The sequence below is a fragment of the Salminus brasiliensis genome, chromosome 8 (genome assembly GCF_030463535.1).
Source record: "Salminus brasiliensis chromosome 8, fSalBra1.hap2, whole genome shotgun sequence".
Taxonomy (NCBI): domain Eukaryota; kingdom Metazoa; phylum Chordata; class Actinopteri; order Characiformes; family Bryconidae; genus Salminus; species Salminus brasiliensis.
Window position 1 is genome coordinate 5,535,916 of NC_132885.1, and position 26,063 is coordinate 5,561,978.

General features: G+C 42.2%; 2 protein-coding genes across 14 annotated transcripts in view; one reads left to right on the top strand and one right to left on the bottom strand.

Annotated features, from left to right (window-relative positions):
* map2 (microtubule-associated protein 2) overlaps positions 1 to 15,747 on the top strand; it is a 182,557-nt gene extending 166,810 nt beyond the window's left edge. For 12 of the 13 annotated variants that reach the window (XM_072685422.1, XM_072685427.1, XM_072685426.1 and 9 more), the window contains 3 exons: positions 7,902 to 7,983; positions 9,312 to 9,424; positions 13,255 to 15,747. In XM_072685422.1, the coding sequence (XP_072541523.1) occupies positions 7,902 to 7,983; positions 9,312 to 9,424; positions 13,255 to 13,470 (411 nt within the window). In that variant the 3' untranslated portion in view covers positions 13,471 to 15,747. Of the gene's footprint in view, positions 1 to 7,901; positions 7,984 to 9,311; positions 9,471 to 13,254 lie in introns of all 13 variants that reach the window. The other variant, XM_072685429.1, reaches the window with a different exon arrangement.
* A 1,989-nt stretch (positions 15,748 to 17,736) lies between these two features.
* Positions 17,737 to 25,628, bottom strand: myl1 (myosin, light chain 1, alkali; skeletal, fast). Its single transcript, XM_072684998.1, has 6 exons — positions 25,506 to 25,628; positions 23,978 to 24,005; positions 20,757 to 20,900; positions 19,956 to 20,129; positions 19,400 to 19,477; positions 17,737 to 17,765 (listed from the first exon to the last, which is right to left on the bottom strand). The coding sequence occupies exons 1-6, from the start codon at positions 25,626 to 25,628 to the stop codon at positions 17,737 to 17,739; spliced, it is 576 nt and encodes a 191-aa protein (XP_072541099.1).
* Positions 25,629 to 26,063: the final 435 nt, after the last annotated feature.

Here is a 26,063-nt window from a genome sequence, read left to right on the forward strand (position 1 = left end):
CAACATCACATTTAAAGGGATGTTGGCCGGCACAGACGCCTGTTAGCTGGTGTGGCGGCGGAGACATGTGATAAGTCCTTACCCTCCTAGAGTCGGGAGCATTGCTAGCGGGACTAGTAGCAGCTCTGTTCTGTCCTCAGTCTGGGGTGAGGGTCATGGTGGGACAGGAGCTCTTAGGGGTAAGCAGGAAGTTACATAACTCCTCCAGCAGTCTCGAGCTGTCTGGCCCAAAATACGCACTCACCCCTGCCTGACTGGAAGTGTCTCTGTGGAGCAGAGCTCACACACACACACGCCCTAATCAGCTGTGACACCAGGCACGGCATATACACTCCGGGCTGAGCGACTGGGCGTCTGCCGGCCGTGGCCAGGCTGTGTGTCTAACTGTGCATGTGTATGTGTGTGTGTATGTGAGGATGGTGGATGGTTCAATGCTCTTTCCATTGGTGGGTTTACCTTGGTGTGAACCTCCACTTCTGTTATTCGTTCTCAGAACTACTGAAAAAGATGGTGACACTTTATTTAAAGGCTACCTGCACTGATCTTTTGGCAAATGATGAGATGTTTTATGAAAGTAATGAATGATTTGATGGCCACATGTTCCATTTACATCCATTTATGATGTGAAGCTGTATTCCCAAGTAATGCAGCTAGAGGCCTAGTGTCATGGTGTGTATGGCCAGACCAAGAGGGATGAACACTCGCAGAGATGGAGGTCAAAGCAAGAGGGTTTATTAACCAAAACAAGCACAAACAAAAGGGGTATGAAAAACGTGAGCAGCAACTAGGGGTAAAACAAGTAACAGAACCTGAACGTGACAACCAAAACTTAAACCCTACAGGCAGAGCCTGGGCGAAGGGGCGTTAACGTAAACAGAGGCTAGAGCCACGCTCTAATTAATAAACAAAAGAGGGGTAGCTGGGGAACCAGCCAAACGGCAAGGCCGACCTAACCGACCTGAATATGCAGCGTGCTGCCGTGAATGTGGATCACCTTGCTTGAACATAGATTGCATGGAAACCTGGATAGGAAGCGAGCATTGATGGGAGACCTACTCCTGAACGAGAGTCGTGAGCTAGAGCTGACCTGAACATGCCGGTAACGCGTGAGGAACCTCAGGGCGTCCTAGAGATTCCAAATAAGTCAATTCTCAACCGAGAATCAAGGGGTTGAAGTACCCCCAGTCCCAGGTGCAACACATGAACCATGAATCAGCACAAATGATGCAACATGATCCGAACACAAATAAACATGAATCAACTCAAAAAACAGGAAGTCCTTATTTGGGCCTGTCAGTGGCGGCTCGGGATCATCCTGGGGAGGGCGCAATACCAAGTGCCTGACACCTAGTTAACACTGTAGATCATTTTCAAATACAGGATCTATCAGAGAATCCACAGAACTCTACTTAACCCCTTAACGCAGAAAGGCTTATTACACACATTATTAACTCAAGGTGTATTATTCAGTAACTGCAGGGACTTCTGTACAAACTAGTGGAGCTGTTCTGTCGTAATAGAATTCGTTTGTAATAATACTTTTGGCCCACCAGCGAACCATAGGCTGTTTAAGGGGGATAATAGACATTATTAAATCATAATAATATAATAAATGTAATAACTATAATAATAATATGTACAGTTATTATGCCTTTGATAATGAAGTACATTGAAATGCAAATAATATTGGATTTCATATGAAATGGAAGACATGGTATAGACAGAGAATGAGATGAATATGTGTATATATATATATATATATATATATATATATATATATATATATATATATATATATATATATATATATAGCGTATTGCAACATCGACAGATTGGTCCATTTGCATCACGGCATGTTAGTTAAGTTTTGAAGTCTGACGAACATGAACGTCTGAAACTGTATACCTACATCTATACTTGTTTGAAACCAGGTCCAGATGTTAACCCTAAATAACCCTAAACCCTAAATAGACAGAATTCAGGCATCAGGCCAGCTGCTGTTGTTAAAGAGAACAGTCTAAAAGGCTAAATTTGATTTTCTGCTGAACTTTGCTTTAATTTTCAGTCCTGAAACTTTTAACGGGAGGATAAATGTGTCTGACCTTTCGTAAGTTCATGTCTTGTGTTTGCAGACGTCTATGAATATTAGCAATGAACTCTGCCAGTTTGAGCAGAACTCACTTTTAAGTGATTTTATAAGAGATAAAGGACCAGAAGGCGGCTGGCTGAGAGCATGTATGGCTGGCTGAACATCACATCTTCTTCAGGAACTGAGCCTAAACACTTAGAGAGTCATCTATAGCGGCATCTATAGTCACCAGCTTCAGCTCCTGACGTCGTTTAACAAAAACGCTAAAAACAGGAGCTGTTTTATAGATCTGGGTCTTTAGAGAAGGGGAGCATGATGGACCAGAAGAAGACACTGAGCGATGATGCAATCATCTATAGAAAGTTTCCAGCGGACGCATGTCAGCGTTCAGAAGAGCTTGGTTAAATGATTGAGTTGGATTAGAGAATCCTGCAGGAAGGTACTTGTTTTTTGTATTTGTCATTGTACTATGTACCTTCTGCGTTACCCATCTGTGGTAGTGAACACACACACACACACTAGTGAACTAGGGGCAGTGAGTACACACACACCCAGAGCGGTGGGCAGCCAACTCCAGCGCCCAGGGAGCAGAGAGGGTAAAGGGCCTTGCTCAAGGGCCCAACAGGGGCAGCTTGCTGAGCCCGGGTTTCAAACCCACAACCCTGTTATCAATAGCCCTGGGCTCTAACTGCCTAGCCACCACTGCCCTCAGCGCTCTGTAACACTTTCCCTTTGCCTGGTCAGGATATGAAATTGTAGATGTTTGATTAAACGTTCCACCAGTGTGTGAAAGTTGTATGTATTAGGTGAGGGAATATGTTCATCATAGAGTTTAGCACCGTCAGTTGTTCTGTACCGCTCGCCTCAGTCGTCGTTCCCCTCTGGCCTCAGTGGCCCATTATGCCGCTGGGAGGCACCCACTGTGTCCATTCTTGGTACACCTTTGCCAGGGCGGGTCTAGAACATCGGCAGCTGTAGTTAGTGGTTTCCTATATGCTTCCACCTTTGGGATTGACTCAGCCCAGGGTATCAGAGATGCCAGCACAAGCGAGCACTCCAGTCAGTTGTAGTAGAGTCCAAAATGGTCATCATTGCAAAAAAATAATACTAGAGTACCGTGGGTCAAATCTTTTGCCCATGATGATCATTTTGCACTCTGCAACCACTGACTGGAGTGCTCGCTTATTAATATGTGCAGCAAACCCTGGCGTCATGTGGCATCTATGACGTCCTGGGCTCTGTCAATTCCAAACCAGGGCTGGTCCTAATATTCTGATTCTGACTGACTGTGTATATAGACCATAGCTAAATAATTACATACATATAAGATAAATAAAGATATTGAATATGTATACAAAGCCATATACATATACATTCCTGCTAGGAATTATCCTCACGGCAGGATCTCTAAACTCTAAAAGTCTATATCCAGTAAATCATCCTTGTACTCCATATTTACCCCAGTTTAATTCTTGCCGTTCCCTGTAATGGCCTGTCTGGCTACTTACATTCATCACACCTCTAATAATGACGGACCAGTACGGCATTTCACTGTAGTTTAGCTAAACAGGCTTGAAGCTCCAGCATTGTACTTCACACTGACCCAGTCAGTATCTAGAACGTAAGGTACTGTAAAAAGAAAGCAAGCACCACTCCAACACCACACCTCTCCGTCCGTAGCACCTTCTTCTTCCCACTGCCATGTGTGTGCTGTTGTCCATCTACACTCCTAAAAACGAAGGTGCTACAAAAGGTTCTTTGGGATTGTTTTTTTTTTTTTGGTTCTGTGAAGAACTATTACTGTAATAAAGATGAGAATGTGAAGAACCTTTACGTCATGCTCTCATCATCCAGGTTACAAACCTGCTTCTTTATGGAAACAGAAGAGGTTCTTCAGTGGCATCAGTCAGTAGAACCCTTTGTAGGACCTTTATTTTTAAGACTGTGGCCATTTAGAGCACTACTGTGTATCACTGATACATAGACACCATGTGCATTTGTGTGTGTGTGTGTGTGTGTGTGTGTGTGTGTGTTTCCATCCTCATTAAAAGAAGGGCGTGTCTCTGTATTTTTCTAGATTCAAATTTTAAACAAGAAGCTGGACCTCAGTCACATTCAGTCAAAGTGTGGATCCAAGGATAATCTGACGCATTCTCCTCATGGAGGCAATGTACGTACTGCTCCCTGTCTCTCTCTCTCTGTCTCTCTCTCCCTGTCTCTCTCTCTCTCTCTCTCTTGCCAGAGGCCTGGTAGGTCTTAATCTGCCCAGTCCAGAATGCGCTGTCCAGCCTGCCGCTGTGACGAAGCACCACTACTCTCACAATCCACAGCATGGCAGTCTGAGTCTGAGTACTGTTGCTCAGCTAAACCCCTTCTAATCTTCAGGTCTTCTCGTGTGGAGCTCAGTAACCACCACCATCTCCACCCTCTGAACCTGGCCTGGTCCAGCTTAACCCTCTGCATGCACTTCTGGACACTTCACCAAAGTCTAATGCTCTTCAAGTCTCACACACACACTCAAAAATCAGGACACCCTTCATTTCCAGTCAAATCACTAAGTTCATGTTCTGCACTTTTCAGGAGGTGTTTCTCAGCAGTTTAGATAAAACCAACAGCCAAAACATTAGTACCAGTAAACTACAGAATGTGAAAAAACATTGATTATCTTCATCTACAGTGGTATCTGTCTAGAGATATATTAGGCAGGGAGTGAACTGTCAGTTCTCGAAGGTAGTAGATTCATAAATCACTCAAGCTATGTTTCTGATAAAGTGGCCAGGGAGTGGAAGTAGAAGGTGGGTGTTTCTCATAAAGTGGCCAGTTAGTGATAGTGGAAGGTAGGTGTTTCTAATAAAGTGGCCAGGGAGTGGAAGTAGAAGACAGGTGTTTCTAATAAAGTGGCCAGTCTGTGGTAGTACAAGGTATGTGTTTCTAATAAAGTGACCAGGGAGTGGATGTAGGAGGTTGGTGTTTCTAATAAAGTGGCCAGGGAGTAGATGTAGAAGGTTGGTGTTTCTAATAAAGTGGCCAGTTAGTGGAAGTAGAAGGTGGGTGTTTCTCATAAAGTGGCCAGTTAGTGATAGTGGAAGGTAGGTGTTTCTAATAAAGTGGCCAGTGAGTGGAAGTAGAAGATAGGTGTTTCTGATAAAGTGGCCAGTGGGTGGTAGCAGACGATGTGTGTTTCTAATAATTTGGCCAGTGAGTGGTAGTACAAGGTAGGTGTTTTTAATTAAGTGACCAGTCAGTGGACATAGAAGGTAGGTGTTTCTTATAAAGTGGCCAGTGAGTGGAAGTATAAGGTAGATGTTTCTGATAAAGTGGCCAGTGAGTGGAAGTAGAAGGTAGGTGTTTTTAACTAAGTGACCAGTCAGTGGACATAGAAGGTAGGTGTTTCTGATAAAGTGGCCAGTGAGTGGAAGTAGAAGGTAGGTGTTTTTAACTAAGTGACCAGTCAGTGGACATAGAAGGTAGGTGTTTCTGATAAAGTGGCCAGTTAGTGGAAGTGGAAGGTTCAGAATATGTTAGGACAACCGGCGCTTGTTGAAATAAACCCAACGTTCGACCTCCCCTCATTAAATATGAACACTAATAGTCTGAAAGCTTATACAGGGGGCATGTAGTCTTCTATATGAGTCTTCTATAGAAGCTGTTGTTTTTGGGCCTTTAAGAATCATGGATTCAAAAGCAGGTTTGGGCAAATCTTTCCAGCTTCATCTTCCATTAACGGAACTCACACGGGTTCCTCGACTTGCCTCTAGTGTCCCCTGACCCCCGACTGTCTGACTGTGCATGTCCACTGATGCGACCTGTCAGCAGGTGTTTGTGTGTGTGAGTCTGGTTCTGCTGACTCACGTCTGTCTCTCAATCAAACCTGCTTTTATCTTCTGTCCCTTCCTGCAGCAGCACCAGCAGCAGCCGCTGTGATCGGGAGACACTGTTTGAGCAGACCTGATGAGAAGACGCCTCTTCAGAGGCTGTGTGCTTTTCAGTGGCCTGTCAGGTGTCAGGCCAGATTACTGTTGGTGAAGGTCTCTGTGTGTATGAGTGTGTGTGAGTGTGCTGAGGTTGAATACGGGGCAGGCCACAGCAGAGGTTGATGACTTAATGATCTGCACAGTGGCCAAACACACACACACACACACACACACACACACACACACACACACTCAATAGTATACCTCACTGCTGACTCACACAACCCAGAACATCTCCCAAAGATCCATAAATCACTCAAGCTATGTTTCTAATAAAGTGGCCAGGGAGTGGACGTAGAAGGTAGGTGTTTCTAATTATATGGCCAGTCAGTGGTAGCAAGATGTAATAAAGTGGCCAGTAAGTGGAAGAAGAAGGTTGGTGTTTCTAATAAAGTGGCCAGTGAGTGGAAGAAGAAGGTTGGTGTTTCTAATAAAGTGGCCAGTGAGTGGAAGAAGAAGGTTGGTGTTTCTAATAAAGTGGCCAGGGAGTAGAAGTAGGCCAATAGTGTTTCTAATAAAGTGGCCTATCAGTAGACCTACAAGGTAGGTGTTTCTAATAAAGTGGCCAGTCAGTGGACGTAGAAGGTAGGTGTTTCTAATAAAGTGGCCAGTCAGTGGACGTAGAAGGTAGGTGTTTCTAATAAAGTGGCCAGTCAGTAGAAGTAGACAGCAAGTGTTTCTAATAAAATGGCCAGGGAGTAAAAGTAGACCAATAGTGTTTCTAATAAAGTGGCCTATCAGTAGTCCTACAAGGTAGGTGTTTCTGATAAAGTGGCCAGGGAGTGGAAGTAGAAAGCAGGTGTTTCTAATAAAGTGGCCAGGGAGTGGAAGTAGAAAGCCGATGTTTCTAATAAAGTGGCCAGTGAGTGGAAGTAGAAAGCAGGTGTTCCTAATAAAGTGGCCAGGGAGTGGAAGTAGAAAGCCGATGTTCCTAATAAAGTGGCCAGGGAGTGGAAGTAGAAAGCCGATGTTTCTAATAAAGTGGCCAGTGAATGGAAGTAGAAGGTGGGTGTTTCTAATAAAGTGGCCAGGGAGTAGAAGTAGACCAATAGTGTTTCTAATAAAGTGGCTCATCAGTAGTACTACAAAGTAGGTGTTTCTAATAAAGTGGCCAGTCAGTGGACGTAGAAGGTAGGTGTTTCTAATAAAGTGGCCTTGAACCCACCTCCTCCCCGAGAGCTGACCTGTGTGTAGTACAAAAGTTGTATGATCAGTGATGGTAGTGAGATGTGCTGATGAAGTACAGTGTCCACTTCGCTTAGCAGGTCTTCTGATGTTGATGTGTGTGTGTGTGTGTGTGTGTGTGTGTGTGTGTGTGTGTGTGTGTGTGTGTGTGATGTTGCTCTGTGCTCTCACGCTGCTCTCTTGGCCTCTGGGTCATGCTGGGGTCGTTCCTGTGCACACGGTTCTTCTTTCTTCAGGCTCGGGTGGGTGTGGCTTCATGGCTGCATACCTGCTGCTGTCAATCTGGCCCTGGGGCTTCCTCTTCCCCTCTGCTCTGACATGATATACAGTACATAATAACCATTTTTTATTCTCAGGTCTTCCAGCAGCGCTCGGTCTAATCACAGTGTTCATCTATTGACCTTTTGATTGTCGTCAAAGCAAACAGGGCAGCTCAGAATGGCTGCAGAGTGGAGGCTTGTTATTAGCGTCGCTTGTCTCTGTGAATTTAATGACCCATCTCAGCTCAGACCGTTTATTTTCCATCATTCTTTGCATCCCTGTATCCAATACGCTGTTCCTGACTTGCCTTTCCCTGCAGGCCTTTTTTTCCAGAGCACCAAATCGGGGCTAACTGTGTGTGACCCTAATATAAACTCCGCTTTTCTCAACAGGTACAGATCCAGTCCAAGAAGCTTGACCTTAGCCATGTGACCTCCAAGTGTGGATCACTGGACAACATCCGCCACAGGCCAGGTTAGCAGATCAGCTCACACGTCATTTAATGCGAGATTGCCGTGTCATGCGGATGATCTCCGTCGAGTTACTGCTCCGAGTCTACTGCACTGCTGTTTGCCAGAGCTACAGCACCATCTGCTGGTCAGGAGTCAGCCTGCTTAAGTCAGACTGAATGTGCTCATTTAAGCAGATGGATGATATGTCCAAATGTTTGTGGACAACCCTTCTAATGAATGCATTCAGCTACTTTAAGTTGAAGTAGAAGGTAGGTGTTTCTAATAAAGTGGCCAGGGAGTGAAAGTAGAAGGCAGGTGTTTCTAATAAAGTGGCCAGTCAGTGGACGTAGAAAGTAGGTGGCCAGGGAGTAGAAGTAACCCAATAGTGCTTCTAATAAAGTGGCCCATCAGTAGTACTACAAGGTAGGTGTTTCTAATAAAATGGCCAGTAAGTTGCAGGTGTGCAAGTGCACACCCATACACAGTATTACAGTATTATAAAGCCCCCCAGCATTGAGCTGTGGAGCAGTGGAAGAACTGTGTACTTTGGAGATGAGTTGGGGAGTTGGGGATGAGGTGAGGTGGTGATCATCCAACATCCTGACCTCATTAATGCTCATCTTGTCCCTGATGCAATCAAATCCTTATACCAATACTCCTCCAAAATCTAGTACAAAGCCTTCTTCCCTGGACAGTAGAGACAGTAACTCCAACAAGAGCAGGATCAACTCTTTTAATACCCTGGATTTGAGAAGAAACAAAGAAGGAGCGGGTGTCCCAATACTTTTGTCCATTTAGTATACATAGAAATTTAGACGGTAGGAATTTAGGAATACCCCAGATTTGCATAAATCTTGCATAATTTAATGTGTAATTAAACACAGTCTCTCAGAGGGGGGGGGACTACATGGAGGGAAGCTACATGTGTCTTCTGGGTTTTATGTGGAATGTGAATTATGGTCAAATCTGGCAAATCTGAAATGCTCAATAGCTTCACTTCGGGCACTATTTAACCTGAGAACACCCTGCATGTATCCCTCCTCCATTTTTATCAGGCCAAAATCTGCTTAAAACGATTGTATAGAGTGTCTCAGGCATCCACCAAGCAGTTTATCCATAACCATGTACTGTAGTAGCTTTCTGTAAAGGAGCTTTTAGAGGCATTGAGGCGTCTGATTCCATTCACCACCACTGTAAGCAATTCTGACTGGGTAAGGTACTCTAGATTGTTAAATTTCACACCAGACTCACTCTAAATACCTCTACTCAAGTCCTTATTTAGTTGTAATAGAATGTATTATTAAATGTGTTGATTTTTTTTTGTGTGTCCGGGTTGCTCCACACCCACAGGGGGCGGCAATGTGCGCATTGAAAGTGTAAAGCTGGACTTCAAAGATAAAGCCCAGGCCAAGGTGGGCTCCCTGGACAACGCCCACCACGTACCAGGAGGAGGGCATGTGCTGGTGAGAGATCCACAACGAGCGATGAGCTTAAAAGTCAACACGAATCGTAAATCTTAACACATTCTCCTTTGTTGTGCTGTGAAGTATTTGTGGGTGAAGCACGGTGTGGGGTTGGGGTGAAGCATGTTACTATTGGTTAATGTTATTTTGCCCCGCTCACTGGTGCAGAGTGACATGAGGACGAAAGTCATCACACTTAGATTGAGAGATTGCAGGACGTCTCTTAAGTGTCTTTTAAATGATACTATACTATACAGTGAGTTTGGCCTGGAGGTGCATGGAGGTAGATGAGCTCAAATTTGATTGATCAAGCTTTGGTCCACGTTTGATGTTAGACATCGCTAATAACTGTGTAATTACACATTAACAATCAATGTAATAACAAACAATGTACCTACAGGTGACATATTTGCATTTACAGACTCAGTACAGTAGTACAGCTTCAGTTCAATTCAGTTTTATTTCTTTAGGCTTTTTACAACAGATTTTGCCACAAAGCAGCTTTACATTGATCCGGGTCCGAGCCTCTTTTGAGGAAGCTAGTGGCGACAGTGTCAGGTATCTTTGAATTATTAGTCTATTCTAACTAGCTAAGGTTTCTTTCTTGGGTAAATAGCAAAGCACTTTGTAAGTCGCTCTGGATAAGAGCGTCTGCTAAATGCCGTAAATGTAAATGTAATGTAATTGACAGTGTCAAGGAAAAACTCCCTCAGGTCGAGAGGAAGAAACCTCAAAAGGGGAACCCATCCTCAGGACCCCAGATCATAATTAAAAGCAAAACAGGAATAAAAACAACAATAAAACTAAACTGAATTAAGAAAAAAAGAGTGAGAATGATGAAGTCCATGCAGATAACCAGTCAGAAGCAGAGTCATATGTAAATATACATGTGTATTAGCTTCAGTTTTAACTCATGCAGTTACTTGTGGTGTTAATCTACTAAAAAGTTGAATCCATTAATCACAACAATATTCAGTGATTAATTATTATATTATTGGATTAATCACAACTCTTTTTTAGAAGCCTTAATTTGAGAAGAAACAAAGAATGAGCAGGTGTCCCAATATTTTTGTCCATAAAAAATAAGTTTTATATGGAATGTGAATTATGGTTTAAAACAAATCTGTTTAATTGCATTAATCATTTCAATATTCTGTGATTAATTCTGATTCATTCTCATTAATCACGAGTTAAAGAGCAGGATAAACTCTTTTTAATTCCCTTGATGTCAGAAGAAACAAAGAATGAGTGGGTGTCCCAATATTTATGTCCATATAGTGTACTGGGAATTACCTTTCGGGGAATTTAGGGATACCTCAGATTTGCATAAATCTTGCATACGTTAATGTGTGATTAAACAAAGTCTTCAAAAGGAGGGTTTAGCCTGAGAACACCCTGCCATCTATTCTAACGTTAAATCGCATTAAATCACAACAATATTCTGTGATTAATTTTGATCCGTTCTGATTAATCACGACTTAAAATGCTAGCTAGCATGTCCTTAAATTTTTGGCCGGGAGAACAGTTAAATGTCTAGAGGAATTCCTTAATTCTTTTTCCTATAATATCTCAATTTCCTATAATAGCCTCGATAAATGGATGATAAGCGCGGAACACCTGTGTGTGTGTGTGTGAGTGTGTGTGTAAGCGAATGAGAGTTAGTAATGAGTTTTAATCCATATTTCATCATAAATAAAGTGTAATCTATCCTCTGAGCTCTACAGTAGCAACGCTGTGTTCACATCTCTAAATAAAAGCGCTGATACGTCACTAGACTCTGTAAAGAGAGAGTGAGACCTGTGGGAAGAAGTGGGGGCCGAATTTGGTGGGATGATTAATTTGCATTAATAAAGTTATCATAATAAAGTTTGTAGATTAATCGCGTGTGTTAACATGTGAACGTTGACAGCACTAGTAATTACACAAGTGTATCTCAGTGGCAGCAGCAGTTCATCTAAACACACTTACCCTCATCTTATTACACATGTATAACCACATTCTAGAGGGCATGCTTTTACAGTTATTGAGATTTTAACCCTTTGATGTTATTACATGAGTCAGAACTGAAGCTGAGACACATGTAATTACTTTAGCTCTGATTTCATCATTGTTGTTATTACAAGGGCTATGTTAATGTGTAATTACACAAGTATTATCGGTGCTTAATGGAAAGTTGGACCCGGACTACGACTCAGTCAGGCTCAATATCGTCGCTCTCAAGCAGAAACCTTGTATCTTCACTTTTGCTGTATTTAACTTATTGAAATACAGCGGATCTGGCTGATGTTCTTTACAAATGCATCAGAATTGTATAAAGTAAAATAAATGCTTATTTCCAATAGAACTTTCCATTGAACGTTAAGAAGGTTTTTGCGGGACAGCGGCGGTATACTGCTGCACAGTGTGCTCCTTTTATACATAGTCATACTGAGAAATCTAAAGCCCGTCCCAGACTGGATGACAAAGACGGTCTGCATGTCACACTGTACCAGCTGATAAAAAGATACAGATCTTGGGATAGATTCTGTGGGACTGTGTGATGTTGGTGTGTGCTGCATGCCATATAACTTATGCAATCATTACTTATGATTGCAGGATCAGAAAAGCACAAAGAGAAACTTATATATAGTATATTAAATATCCTATTTAATTATGTGGTGATTAATGAGCAGTTATTACAGTAGTTTTATATGTAATAACATAAATATCCGCATATATATATATATATATATATATATATATATATATATATATATATATATATATATTACATATAAGTACAATTCTTCAAATTTAGTAAAACTACAAAGTGGCATTTGCATGATTAGCCTAAATGACCACATTATGCTTGGACCATTCACCAGCTCCACAGGACACTAACCTGTTGCTGCTGTGAGCTGTGCTTCATGTTGTTCTCCTTGGGTTTTTCAGCCATACAGTGATGCTGTGGTCTCATCCTATATTTATGCTTAAGTTCATACTGGGGATTAAATAAGGTCTCTGTTAAAAGTATCAGATCCTAGAGGAACCTTTGAAGGTTACTGAGTTTTGCTGGTGTTTTGCAGAACCTTCAAGGAACCTTTTTCCAGTTTGAAGCTTCCTCAAAGCACCTAAAGAGGTTCCTCATCAATTTCAAATTGAAGAACCTCCAAAAGGTTCTCCAGTACTTCTTGGAGATGATACTTCCCTGCAAGCTGGGAATATTTATTTGTAACCCAGTTTAACAACAAAATGAGGACTATATACAACAAATCGATGTGTCCAAAAGTTTGTGGACACCCCTTGTAATGAATGCTATCAGCTATGTAAGTTGCACACAGCTTGTCTAGTCCATGTAGAGAGGTACAGGCAATAGAATAGGACTATCTGGAGCAGATCAGCATGAACCTATTGGTACCATGCGGCCTAAAGTGAGGTGTGGGCTGTAGAGGGGTATTAAGCCACCCCCCCCCCAGCATTGAGCTGTGGAGCAGTGCAAGAGGCGTGGTGGTGATCATCCAACATCCTGACCTCACTGAACTTCTTGTTGCTGACTACAATCAAATTCTCACAGCAATGCTCCTCTAAAATCTAGTAGAAAGCCTTATTCCCCAAACAGGTCCTTTATAACCCCCCAATATGTGACACAGTATGTAGGGAAGTTATATTTCCTACTGAGAGCTCAAACACCACCAATTTTAACTCGAGACCCAAGGACTACCTCTGACTGTGAAGTCTTGGTCTTTGACAGCCACTCTGTCAAAAGCTGTGGTGTAAACCTACCTTCATAAACGGGAAATGGAAAATCTCCAGTGCTAAAGTATCGATTCTGTCGTCCCTCTGCTTCCCAGATCGAGAGCCACAAGCTGAGCTTCCGTGAATCGGCCAAGGCGCGTGTGGACCATGGGGCGGAGATTGTGAGCCAGTCGCCCGGCCTTTCGGGCGGCACTTCGCCCCACCGCCACAGCCACATGTCCTCATCCGGCAGCATTAACCTGCTGGAGTCACCGCAACTGGCCACGCTGGCTGAGGACGTGACCGCCGCCCTGGCCAAACAGGGACTGTGAAACCTCACCCATTCTCCTCAGCTCCAGCTTAAACACCCAATTACAGCCACCACTCAGCTATAGTCCCCTCCTTTCCCTCTGCAGGCGGCGTGTTTCATGAAGCAGGATTTCTCAGTGAGATGCAGAACATAAGGGAACACCCTGATCTCGATCTATCAAAAATTAAGGTGCTTTGAATGGTTCCTTGAGGGATGCCGTAGAACTTTTGGTTTCGTAAAGAACCAACGGAGATGTTTGGAATAGAGATATGTAGATGTGAAGAACCTTTTTAGGGTCTGATGAAGGTTCTTTAGACCTTTAAAGGCTCTTCACACGTACGCATCTCTATTACAAACTGGTTCTGCTATGGCATCACTCAATGCACCATAGTGCTCCATCAGTAGACACCTTAGACTGACTCATAGCAGACATATTACAGAAGCCACTTGTTAAGGCAACCTGTTTTCTTATTAGGCATTAACCTGTAAAGTGTCCATCAGGACAGTCCTCATTTTTAGCTGAGAAACCCTGCTTCGTGAATCATCCCTCCCTGATCTACAGTACAGTAGTCTCCTCTAGTGGTGTAGTAGTGTGGTGGGCAGCACCATGGTCCACCTCTGACCATTCCTGGAACAACAGAACACCCCCTACCCCATCCCATCCACATCACACCCCCTTTATCTGTCAACTGAACATCAGCACCCTCCTGGAACTGGTCTGGACTTGGATAAATGTGGAATATTGTTTGATTATGTTTCATTTTTTGGTCAAAAAATTCCAGTTATTAGCTTAGAGAGGTACCAGTGCTTTTTGGATTCTCCCTGTTTACCTGTGTGACCTTGGTTATTTTTATTCTTCTTCTTTTTTATTTGATTTGATTATTTGAATGGTGTACAGATGCTGATCTCAGATCAGGCTTTGCTGTCGGTACGCATTAGGAAGATTAGCACCAGCGCCGGATCCGGATGCTGATTCGGATTCAGACGCTGTTCCTAGGCCAGAGCTCGGGAGCAGGCTTTGCCTTTTCTACAACAGACAGGAGGTCACGTGACCATTCCATGCGGTGTTACTTTTTTGCGCAGTTCAGTGCATGGAGTCTGAAAACACGCATCCCGAATGCGACTCAAGTACGCTCACCCAACCATTGATGCCAATACGATGTATATTATTAATAATATATGTATAATTACACGGATTATTTGTCAACAGCATCTCTCGATCAACTTAAAAAAAAAAAACGGAAAACACCTTCTATAACTTATATCTGTACAATTGCATTATTGCAGCTGAGAAAAGAGGAAAAAAAGAACATTAGAATATGGTATGATGAGCATGTGTCGATTCTAGTACAAAAAGAGGCTATTTTCTATTTCCGACAAAAAGGATTTTAGTAAGTTATTTGCTGAATCATTGGATAAAACCAACACTTCATGTTTTATAGATATTAGTGACAACGATGTTACGCTTGTTAATAATTTCAGATGACTGTGTCGGCATTGCCCAGGGGTCCACGCATCGTCTTGCAGGTGATAAATGCTTGGTGTGTTCCTAAAAGCTGCACTCTTTTCAATGTTCCATCAAGTGTGATGCGGTATGGCGTACTCTCGGAGTCTCTCCCAGGTCAATGCAGCTTCGTTTGGGAGCATCCGTACATTTGAGCATAAAAACCAACGACTCTTTTTATCAGAGGAGAGCCGAACGCCACTGTCCCCGTCCACCAGACTGTGAACGACGGTCCCTCTGGGCATGCGGCTGTCCGAGCAGCTTTGTGGACAGAGCTGTGATTTGTATTTAATGAAGTGTTCACTGTAGGGAGCAGCTCCTCCGGACTGTCAGTCAGACCCTCCGTATTCTGCCGTGTTCGACTTTAGATGCTTAGGTTTGCTTTACCTGTAAACTTCGGATGTTGGAAAAGAGACGAAACAACACATGAAACATAAAAAAAAAAAGATATCTCAAAAAGAATGGTTTCAAAACAAAAAAAGAAGAAAACACACACACACACACACTTACACACACACTTACATACACACTCATCTTGCATCAGTTTGATAAAAGTGCTCCTGTATATTTTTTCTGTCGTCATTTGTGGTACCCTCCCCCTGGAGCTCCTGTTGTTTGTTGGCTTCTGTGTTTTTCTGCACCCCTTTTGCCCTCCCCCTCCCTCCTACAGCAGCTGTAAATCTATTTAAAAGGTCCTGTAGATGTATGCAGTTTTTCTCCTGTTGATATGATACAGATAACAAATGCTCTTAACGATTACGACAATAAAAACAAAAATGACCGAAAATGGAAAAACTCCCTGGACTGCAGTTCATTTCCAAGCCTGGGTCAAGATCAAGACTGAGCTTACTTATACTGAGAGATGGAACATCAGGTCCAGGATGTAAAAATCCACCCCAGGATTTTGGGACAAAATGCTGGGGCGGATTTTTTTAAAATATGGACCTAAACTTTCCATTCTGTTAGTGGCAACTGAGCTGCCCAGTCAGTTGGATCAAAATCCTGGGGTGGATTTTTACTTTCTGGACTATTTCTTTGTTCAGTTAGCTGCAGCAGACCTGCCTGGACAGCTGGATCAAAATCCTGGGGCAGATTCTTACTTTCTGGACTGGATTACTTCATTCTGTTACCCGGGGAGCCGGAACAAAATTCTGGGGTGGGTTTTTGCTTTCTAGATTTTCTGTAGTTTTTTTTGTGGGGCAGATTCTTACTTTCTGGACCTAAAAAAGCCCAGTTCTGTAAGCTGCTGCAAACCTGCCTGGGCAGCTGGAACAAAATTCTGGGGCGGATTTTTAAAAAAACCTGAACTTTCCATTCTGTTATTGGCAACTGAGCTGCCCAGTTAGTTGGATCAAAATCCTGGGGTGGATTCTTACTTTCTGGACTATTGACTATTGTTTTTATCCGGCCTGGACAGCTGGAACAAAATCCTGAGGCAGATTCTTACTTTCTGGACCGGATTACTTCATTCTGTTACCCTGGGGGGGCTGGGACAAAATTCTGGGGTAGATTTTTAAAAAATTCTGGACCTGAACTTTCCATTCTGTGGATTTTTGCTTTCTGGACTATTGTTTTGTTCCGTTAGCTGCAGCAGACTTGCCTGGGCAGCTGGAACAAAATCCTGGGGCAGATTCTTACTTTCTGGACCTAAAAAAAGCTCCATTCTGTTACCCGGGGATTTTGGATTTGTGGGGCAGATTCTTACTTTCTGGACCTAAAAAAGCCCAATTCTGTAAGCTGCTGCAGACCTGCCTGGGCAGTTGGATCAAAATACTGGGGCGAATTTCTACTTTCTGGATTTTCTGTAGTGTTTTTGCCCCTAAATCTAGCTGTGCATGGACAGGTCACCCACCTGCCTGACCTATCTGGTTGTTCTTCATTCAGGTCCAGAAGGTAAGAATCCGCCAGCCTGCTGCCTGGGCAGCTCTGTTACATTAGCTGGGGCTGCAAATTCTGGAGCGGATTTTTACTTTCTGGACCTGAACTTTCAGGTCTGTTAGCTGCAGCAGACCTGTCCAGGGACCTGGATCAAAATCCTGGGGCGGACTTTTTTAACTTTCTGGACCTGAACTTTCCATCTCATGTGGAATGGTTCAAAACCATGTGATCACAAACACCTTTTTATATGTGAAATGGGTCCTTTTGAGTTGGGTCACTCCATCTATCTACTACCCTCTAATCAATAACCTAGTTCTGTGGACCACCACTGCCCCTAAAACTAGCCGTGCATGAACAGGTCACCCACCTTCCTCCACCTGCTTTGCTGAGGGACAAGAAGGAACACCTGACAAAGGCTGTAGTTTCTGAAAAGTTTATTATGAGAAATGACAGAGGCGAAAAATAAATTAAGACTCTGGGGAAAGGAAGGACGGCAAGAAGGGTGGGGTGGGGGGGTCAGTAACCAGTCCACAGTGGAGGCGGTATATGTAGCACCTTCGGCCTTGCCATCCAGACGACAAGGAGTGTGTGAGGAGTGGAGAGGGGTGTCCTGTCGTTGAGGGCAGTCGGGACACCCCTTTACTCCCTTGTTACCGCCCCACTGTGGAGAGATTCGCCCCGGCGCACGCAACAGGACGACGACTGCTGCAAAAACAAATGAATGGCTTCCAAGAGTGGACATGAAAAAGGAAAAAAAAAACATAAATAGACAAAAAGAATGGCTTAGAAATGACATCCCATAGTCCGTTTTTTAAATCCATTCCCCCGCTGGTTGGAGAAACAGCGCATGGACGTCCTGACACCATGGGGTCGGGAGAAATAGATGTGCTTCCTCGCAACCACTGCTTACACTGACATGATGTGTTTCACGAAAGCTGTGAGGAAAGAAGAAAGGAGGCTTTAGGAGAAGATGCAGGAAAATGGAAAGAACCCCCTCATAAACGACTGTTTAGTCCCATCCAGGCAGACAAAACTGACCAATCCTGACCAGCAAATCACTTAAAGTCTCAACCTCAGTTCAGTGTTCAGGATTTAGCCAAAAATAAAGCCCATTTTGGCCTTTTTGAGTGATGGACACTTGTGTGGACACCAGCTTTAGAGGTAAGATGAACAAGATGTACCTCCAAAAGGTCCAAAACGTCATTCACTGCTCCCAAATTATGACCCAGATTTCTATCAGCTCTGTCAGATATCGGCTCAACCCCCCCTAAGCCCCCTCAGCTGCTATTAATACCAGCACTGACTGAAGATGAAATACACTAGTGTTCAAACATTCTTATGCAAAAGTTTGGGCACCCCTGCTTGTGAAAACAAGTGTAAAGTAAAATTTAAAAATGAAAAGGTTAAACGTAAGCTCCTACTATTTATGTATTCCTATAAACATATTGAGAAACATACTTAATATGAATAAATTATTTCAATAGTAATATTTAAGGGGCAATTACTTATTTACATGTTTATGTTTTCAAATAAGCTAGTATTTATTTAGTTAGTATTTATATGCTGTAAAGGATGTGATTTATTTTTAATTTAAAAAAAATAATAATTTGACCATGAATGATCATGAATGATCAAATATTTGAATCATACTTTGAATGTATCATTTGTATAAGAGTAAATTTATATAATTATTGGTAATAATGGGCAATATATATATATATATATATATATATATATATATATATATATATATATATATTATAATACATACTAATATATAATAATTATATAATAGATACACAATAGTTAATACACAATGAGTCAATATAATAGATACATGAATCACTTCATGAATGAATGAATGAATGAACAGTGATGTGGATGATTCTACACCGACTCCATGAATAGTACAATGAACCCTTTCACAAGTAACTTCTGTCTCCCTGTAATGGTCCACCCAGTTCCCTTTCTGTGACTTCTGCACCATTTAAGGTGGAACAGAAAATGCCTGCCTTGTTGGGATGCGCTGTATGTTGTGGGGGGACAAATTAGTCTACAGATTTGATGAATCAGTAGAATTAAAGCGGACTGCTGCATCACTTTCGAAGGTGAGCATTTGGATCCCACGGCTGGGACTGTTCTTATGAAAGGGTTAATATCTATAATGTTCATATTTCAAAAAGTAAAGCCACGTCCAAAAGCAGTCCTACATCTTAGTTATGTTATTTATCATTATGTTATTGCATCCTGTATTAAAAATATATATAGATATACTTAATAAAACATTAACGCTAATGTATGTAACCAATAAAAAAACTAGTATCTCCAAAATGGCAGCTTTACAAGAGAAGGCAAAAAACCTTCTTAACTTTCTGTGGAAGTCAGTGTAGAAATTTAATTCCAAGTAATTTTGGAGCGTTTCAATTGGTCCATTCGTCATGAAATTCTGATACAGTGTAAAGAGCAACTGCCAGATTTACATTATGTCAAAAAGTGCAAAACGAAGATACGAGGTTTCTTTACAGCGATGTATGAAAATACAACACAAAAGACCTTCTGAAATACTGACCCTCATAGTTGACACAGCCGTTCTCATCCTCCTGGCCTGCCATGAGGGCGTCGACCTCAGCCTCTGACATTTTCTCACCTGTTAATCATTGATTTGATTAATGAGCAAAACGTTATTCCTATAATCATTAAATCATACAGCAGATATTTCATACACATGTAGGCGTATCATTTATGCATAATTTTAGTTGATCTAAAAAAGACTTTAAAGGCAGATCTATAGATCAAAGTCAAAACTTTTAGACCCTTTAGAAATCTAGTTTTTACTGGCATTTTAATAAACTGCATAAACGTAATCACATAACTAATTACATTAATTAAAAATCTGGTTTACTCAGCAGCGTCCGTATACTTTAATTTATTTAAAATACAAAAAAAATGCAATAAGCAACATATGAAATACATAAATACATAAATACATTATAAAAGTCAAGTTTCAAAGTGTAATTTCATTCTTTTATATCATAAAGTAACATAATTTAACAATCATTTGACAGTTCAGGCTTTGAAGGGTTATGTGTTTTTTTCTCCATCATCGAGGTTCTGAATCATCTTACCGAGCGTTGAGAGGACAATACGCAGCTCAGCACCCATCACTGTGCCGTTGCCCTCCTTGTCAAAGACGCGCAGACCCTCAACGTAGTCCTCGAAGGTCCCCTTGTTTGGGCTGTTGACCACAAACTGCAGCATGGGCAGGAACTGCTCGAATTCCACCCTCTTGTTGGCCATATCTGTGGAGAGGAGGGAGGTGAGAGAGTGTACACATTCACACTGATCGTAGAGAGGCCTACACCCGAGGCCTTAATTCCAGGATCCAATCACTGGTACGTATGGACTATATTACACCAGTGGTCTCCAAATCTCAATGCAGTAATTACTTGGATCAGGTGGGGTATGTGGTAGCTCTCCAGGAGCAGAGTCGAAGTCTTGTGTTGTAGAGTTACACCAACAGTCCAATTACCCAGCTAACATGTCCATGTGGGACCTGCATGGGTAACCCAACTGGGAACCAGAAAGTTCTGTCCTCAGGTTTCATGCTGGCCCCACATATGGATGCCCACCAGGGTCAGTGATGGGACCAGGAGGGTTTACACATGGGCCTCATCTGGGTTGTACACTGCACACAGTGCCTAGATGGGACCTTTGTGAGATTAGGGTGGACTGTAACAATAGGGCTAAGCTGGGCTGGGTCCTAGTAATAACGTACAAACCCACTCAGAGCCCATACCCAGCTAGAACCCACTTAACCCAGGTTCCACTCATGTGAGCCCTGCATGAGCATCCTGGCTAGGTAATTACCAGTGAGTTGAAGTGAGTCTTCTGTGTTTCCTTCATGTCGTGGAGTCATGGGTTCTTACCATCAGCAGTGGGGTTGCCCAGGATCTTGTTGACTTCCTTGTTGGTGGGGTTCTGTCCCAGAGCGCGCATGATGTCGGCGATCTGGTTGTAGGCCACCTTGTTGTCACCCACTCTGTCGAAGAGACCGAAGGCTTCCTTGTAGTCTGGGGTAATACAGAAGGAAAGAGACACATTTACATTTACATTTACGGCATTTAGCAGACGCTCTTATCCAGAGCGACTTACAAAAGTGCTTCACTATTTACCCAAGAAAAACCTCAGCTAGTCTAAATAGACTAATAATTCAAAGATCCTCTAAGTTTAGACTCTACTAAACACAAGTCAGTCAAGGAGACCACTCTGCTATTCCCCTAAGTACTCTCAGAAGAGGAGGGTCTTCAGTCTGGGTTTAAGGACAGCGAGTGTTGGACTCTGCTGTTCGGACACCCAGGGGAAGCTCGTTCCACCACTTTGGTGCAGGACAGTAAAAAGTCTGGACGCTCGTCTTACGTGGTTCTTAAAGGATGGCGGGTCGAGCCGAGCTGTACTTGAAGCTCAAAAGGCTCTTGGTCTGCGGATCGGCTTTTGACCATTGCCATCAAGTATGGAGGGGCTGGTCCGTTCTTCGCTTTGTAGGCCAGAGTCAGGGTACTGAATCTGATGAGGGCAGCAGCTACAGGAAGCCAGTGAAGAGAGAACGCAGCAGTGGAGAGACATGGCTGAATTTAGGAACACTATGCAGGCATTCAGAGAACCCTACGTTACACTTTACATCAAAAGTTTGGACACTAGTCCTGTTTAGAAATGGGTTAGAAGTGGGTTTCTGGGTTTTATGTCTTTACTGAATCTCCAAAAGTGACGATGGTTTGGGTGATGCTAGACTACGCCCTCTTTAAAAAAGGTATAAAAATGAGCAATGGTGTAGAAGAACCACTACTGGTTCCATTAAGAACCATGTCTGTAAAAGAGATGAACCTTTTAATTAGTCAAGAACCTTTATACCAAACCATTTTTTCTTTAGACCTTTAAAATGTTCCTCACCACACGTCTTTATTACAAACGTGTTTATTACAAAATGTGGTTTTTCTATGGCATCTATGGCTCAAACCTGCTCAAATCTTTTTTATGAATGTACTGCACTAAAATATCTGCATTTTATTCCTTTACTGCAGTTGTAGCTCAATAAAATGTTTAAAACAAGCAGATTTAGTCATTAATTAACTATTTTTACTTAATTAATTATATTTAACTTTAATGTTATGATTTTTTACTATGGCACCAGCATGACTGTTGAACGTAAAAATGCATAATATATTTTTAATTAACAAATAAATTAAAGAAAGGACATTTAAATAAAATAAATAAAAACAATAAAAGGTAATATTGAAGTTCAATAGTATTTAAAGTTAGTATGTGTGATGCTGACCATCCCAGACTATCCCAGACGACTCTCAGGTGGTTCTGATCCGCACATTGGAGGCTTCTACACAAGCCAGTGGAGTCATTGCAGCTTGAGTACACACTGTCATTAAAGCAAATTAATGAAAATAGAAATTCTGAAATTCCTGTTAATTAATTAATGTTTTTTTTTATTAAAATGTATTAGAAAATAAATTCAAATTTCAATAAATTATTGAAAAATTATTGATGTAAAATACTGCATTTGTTCAAGTAATCCACTTGAAAAATTGCTTAAAGTATACATGTATATGTGACCATATAACATAATTACTTAGGTTGACAATCCCCTTTTTTAGTCTTTCAATAACATTTTAATTTAATAAACTTATAAAATTAGACTTTAATATGAAATTGCAGAATTTAGTGGTGAAATGGAGGGATCTCAGACCCTATTGTGCATGAATGTGAGTTACATTAGATATAAATAAGATTAATACTGGTATTGGTTAAACAGCTACAGCAGCCTTAGGATCACTTCACTACTATCAGCTGAATGTTTAACAGACGTGAGCTTAATTCAGTGAAATACTGACGCAGGGAGGTGCCAACTGGGCCTGTGATGTAGTGGGTGAGCACAGTAAAGGGGAAGGGACTGGGGTGGGCCCTATGTTAGGTGGGGGATAGGCCCAGTGCCTTTATTATTATTATTTCCCATATGGTCCGAGGTCATCGCATGCCTAGTTGTGAAATGTAATTGTTCTCAATTAAAAATAAAATAATTTCCAAGATTGGCAAACCCAAACTTCTGACAGCTTAAATGCTTAAACTGCTTCTGGCAGATTTCCCAACAGTAATACAAGAGCTCAGGCTTCCTGTCAATCACGACCCGTCGCTCAGGTTAGCAGGCAATGCTTGCAATGCCAGACACTTCACTCATTAGCCCCCACAAATTAAGAGCAACAGGTGCCCGCGAGTTTGCCGAGGACCTTTGGCGGGCGATAACGAGGGTGAGCTATTTCAATGGGCTTTGCCGAGGGCTCACTGTGAAGTGAGCTGGTGAAAGATTAATAACTCCATGCGATTTCCGCATACTGCCGCGTGCCCCTCGGCGGCCGGCCTGGGGAAGGCATGTAATGCTACGACTTGGAACCGATATGCTCTCCCAAGAATATAACTCCGTCCATATAAAGGCAGTAAGACGTCTGAGCAACCCGCATAAAACCAGGAATGCTGACGAGAGCGTAACTAACACCAGGCCTGAAGACTGCCTGACCTCCCACAGGGCACAGAGGGCGTTCTTCGCCTTTACAGGCGGCCCTGACCAATGACAATGGTTCATTCTGAGGCAAGAGCTGAATGCTTGATGACTGGACGTCGGTGCACGTTGGAGGCATTGCTACAGTTCGAGAGATTCGGTTCGCTTCATTTGATCAAGACAATGACTCCCTAATCAATGCAGTCAGGACGATTCTACGATAGAGTGGCTGAAGGATTTTGGTTATTTGATCCACTGATTTGTTTGTTTTTATCCTATCATTTATTCTTTACCCTCTTAAAATGGTTCTTTGAGCAATTCCATAGAAGAACCACCACTTGTGTTTCAATAAAGAAGCTATACTAAAGGTCCTAAAGGTCTAAAGGTTCTTCACACTCACATGAAGGTCTCATTTACCAAAATAGTTCTAGGTTCTTCTATGGAATCATCAGTGAACCCACTGTAGCACCTTTGTTTCCAAGACTATAGCTTGTATTAATCAGCGAAAGCCAATGGCAGAGTAGATATATAGACCTGAACCTTGTTTAAGAGGCACATAAACTTAGGTAAGTTAGGTAAACTCACCCTCCAGCTGGTCTGGAGTGAACTCCACCTGGAGAAAGAAAGAGGAGAAGCTCAATCAGTAATTTTCCAGATTTTTTATATATGCATCAAAACTGAGAAAGAAAAGAATTCAAACTACTACAAAATATGAATTGTGTGTATTGTACATTTGGCGGTTTTGTGAAAAAATGCTAATTAATATGCAAATGTAATTCCTAGATTAATTATCAGAAGCATGGACTAAAATTTCATATTCAGTTTCAAATGTTTTCAAAATTTTAAGTAAGAATCTTAAAAATCAATCACCTATATCAAAACTGTTTTATAGTAAGCATCAGAGTTCACATAGTTGTGCCCTAAGAAAATGGCATATTAACAAAGCTTAAAACGTTTAATAAAAAGTGTGTTTACTGGCAGCTATTGTGATTTTGAAATGCCAGAAATGCATAACGAGGCATCCATCACACACTGATAATCATTTCTTAGAAGTGAGACACCAAAGTCTTCAGCTTCCATGACTGAGGTAAAACTACACCTCTCCATGTGCTTAATTTAGTTTCTTCTACGACGGTAACATGACCAAGGGAGGTCCATCTTTGGCCGTCTTAACCTTGTCCACATTTGGTTACGTGCTGCACAGTACTGTGTCATTACTGCACTATCCTGATCACTGAGAGCTGTCCAGACCAGCACAGTTAGACATTTCCCGGCTCTAGCACACCTACGTAACCTGGTCACTAACTGATGAGTTGTTTGTTGGGGAAATCACCCAACTGTGGAGGAATAAAGCCCTCCAGGACCCAGGTTGGATACACCTGGTTTAATGACTCTGACTGCTCTCCAGCTTGGCAGAAGCATCCAAGGAACTATCCATGGTAGCTTGGTTTTCCCCTGAACTCACCAAATTACAAAGTCTATGAAACTTGCAACTATCAAACCAAACTAGCTACTGCCTGGTCTGTCTACTGCCAGAGAAAAATGAGCCTCATAATGCCTATAATTATTATTATTCAGTTGTTAATCTTTAGTGTTATGATGAAGTTATAAAGAATGCAGGATGGATAGAAGTCTAGAACCGACCCAAACAGGTTTAACCTTATTTACAGAGACCCTGATCATCCCAAACCATTCATACCTTACAATAAACATCGCAAAAGCTCATATACCTCATTTACTCTTACAAACGAAGGCTGCACAGGGTTATTTGAGTGATGCCCCAGAAGAATCACAAGTATTTTACCAAGATAAAGGTTCTTCACATTCACAGTTTCTCTACATCAGTAGTTCTTTATGGAACCAAAAGTGGTTCTTCTATGGCATTGCTCAAATATCCCTTAGTAAGAGTGCATAAATGAATGTCTATTAATTAATAACCACTATGAATTTGTTTCTCCTGCCTCAATTCTAAACATGTCGCCAACTCCCACCCCATCAAGCCATCAATTGAAAAGTTAAACTCCACCATGGACCTATTTTACTGCCACAGTATTAAACCCATAGCCCCCATGCCCATTTTATCAAGTTGTGAAAAAGCTGTGTGCATTTCTACCTTGACTGAAGACAGATCCACTGCAGCCGGTTTGGGTGCGGCCGCAGGCTCAGGGGCTGGAGCAGGGGCAGGCTCAGCCTTCTTTGCTGGCTCTGGCTTCTTTGCGTCCTTCTTGGGTGCCATGTTTTAGCCGATGACCTGCGGGGGCTTGAGAGTGGACTGTAGCTTGGAGGACACTCAGCACTTTCACTCCAAGCCTGGATGTTTATATATGCCCCTCTTTTACTCCATAGTAGCTGTGAGGGGGCGGATTGGACTGAAGGCCGGACTCACTGGCTCTACATGGCTGTGGGGGCTGAGCCATGAAATGAGGGGGAGGGGCTCAGCACCAGTGGAAGGGAGGAAATGGGGGAAAGTGATGAATGAGGTTGCTCTGGGTTAGTGAGTAAGATTTGTAGCATCTCAATTGAACTGAATACAACAGACATTGTATTTCAAAGCAGCTTTCCAGAAATGCAAAATTAGAAGGCAATAGGAATACACTAGGAGGAACCAAGAATTAACTGGATAAACTAATTTAGACCATGAGGGAGGAACACTCAGAGAAACCGAGATTTA

What these genes read in the sequence shown, in the direction of transcription:
- myl1 (XM_072684998.1), bottom strand. Translation starts at nt 25,628, where the DNA reads ATGGCACCCAAGAAGGACGCAAAGAAGCCAGAGCCAGCAAAGAAGGCT. An exon ending in TGGATCTGTCTTCAGTCAAG is followed by an intron (nt 24,006 to 25,505) that starts GTAGAAATGCAC and finishes TTCTTTCTCCAG; the next exon opens with GTGGAGTTCACTCCAGACCA. An exon ending in GGGCAACCCCACTGCTGATG is followed by an intron (nt 20,130 to 20,756) that starts GTAAGAACCCAT and finishes TCCTCTCCACAG; the next exon opens with ATATGGCCAACAAGAGGGTG.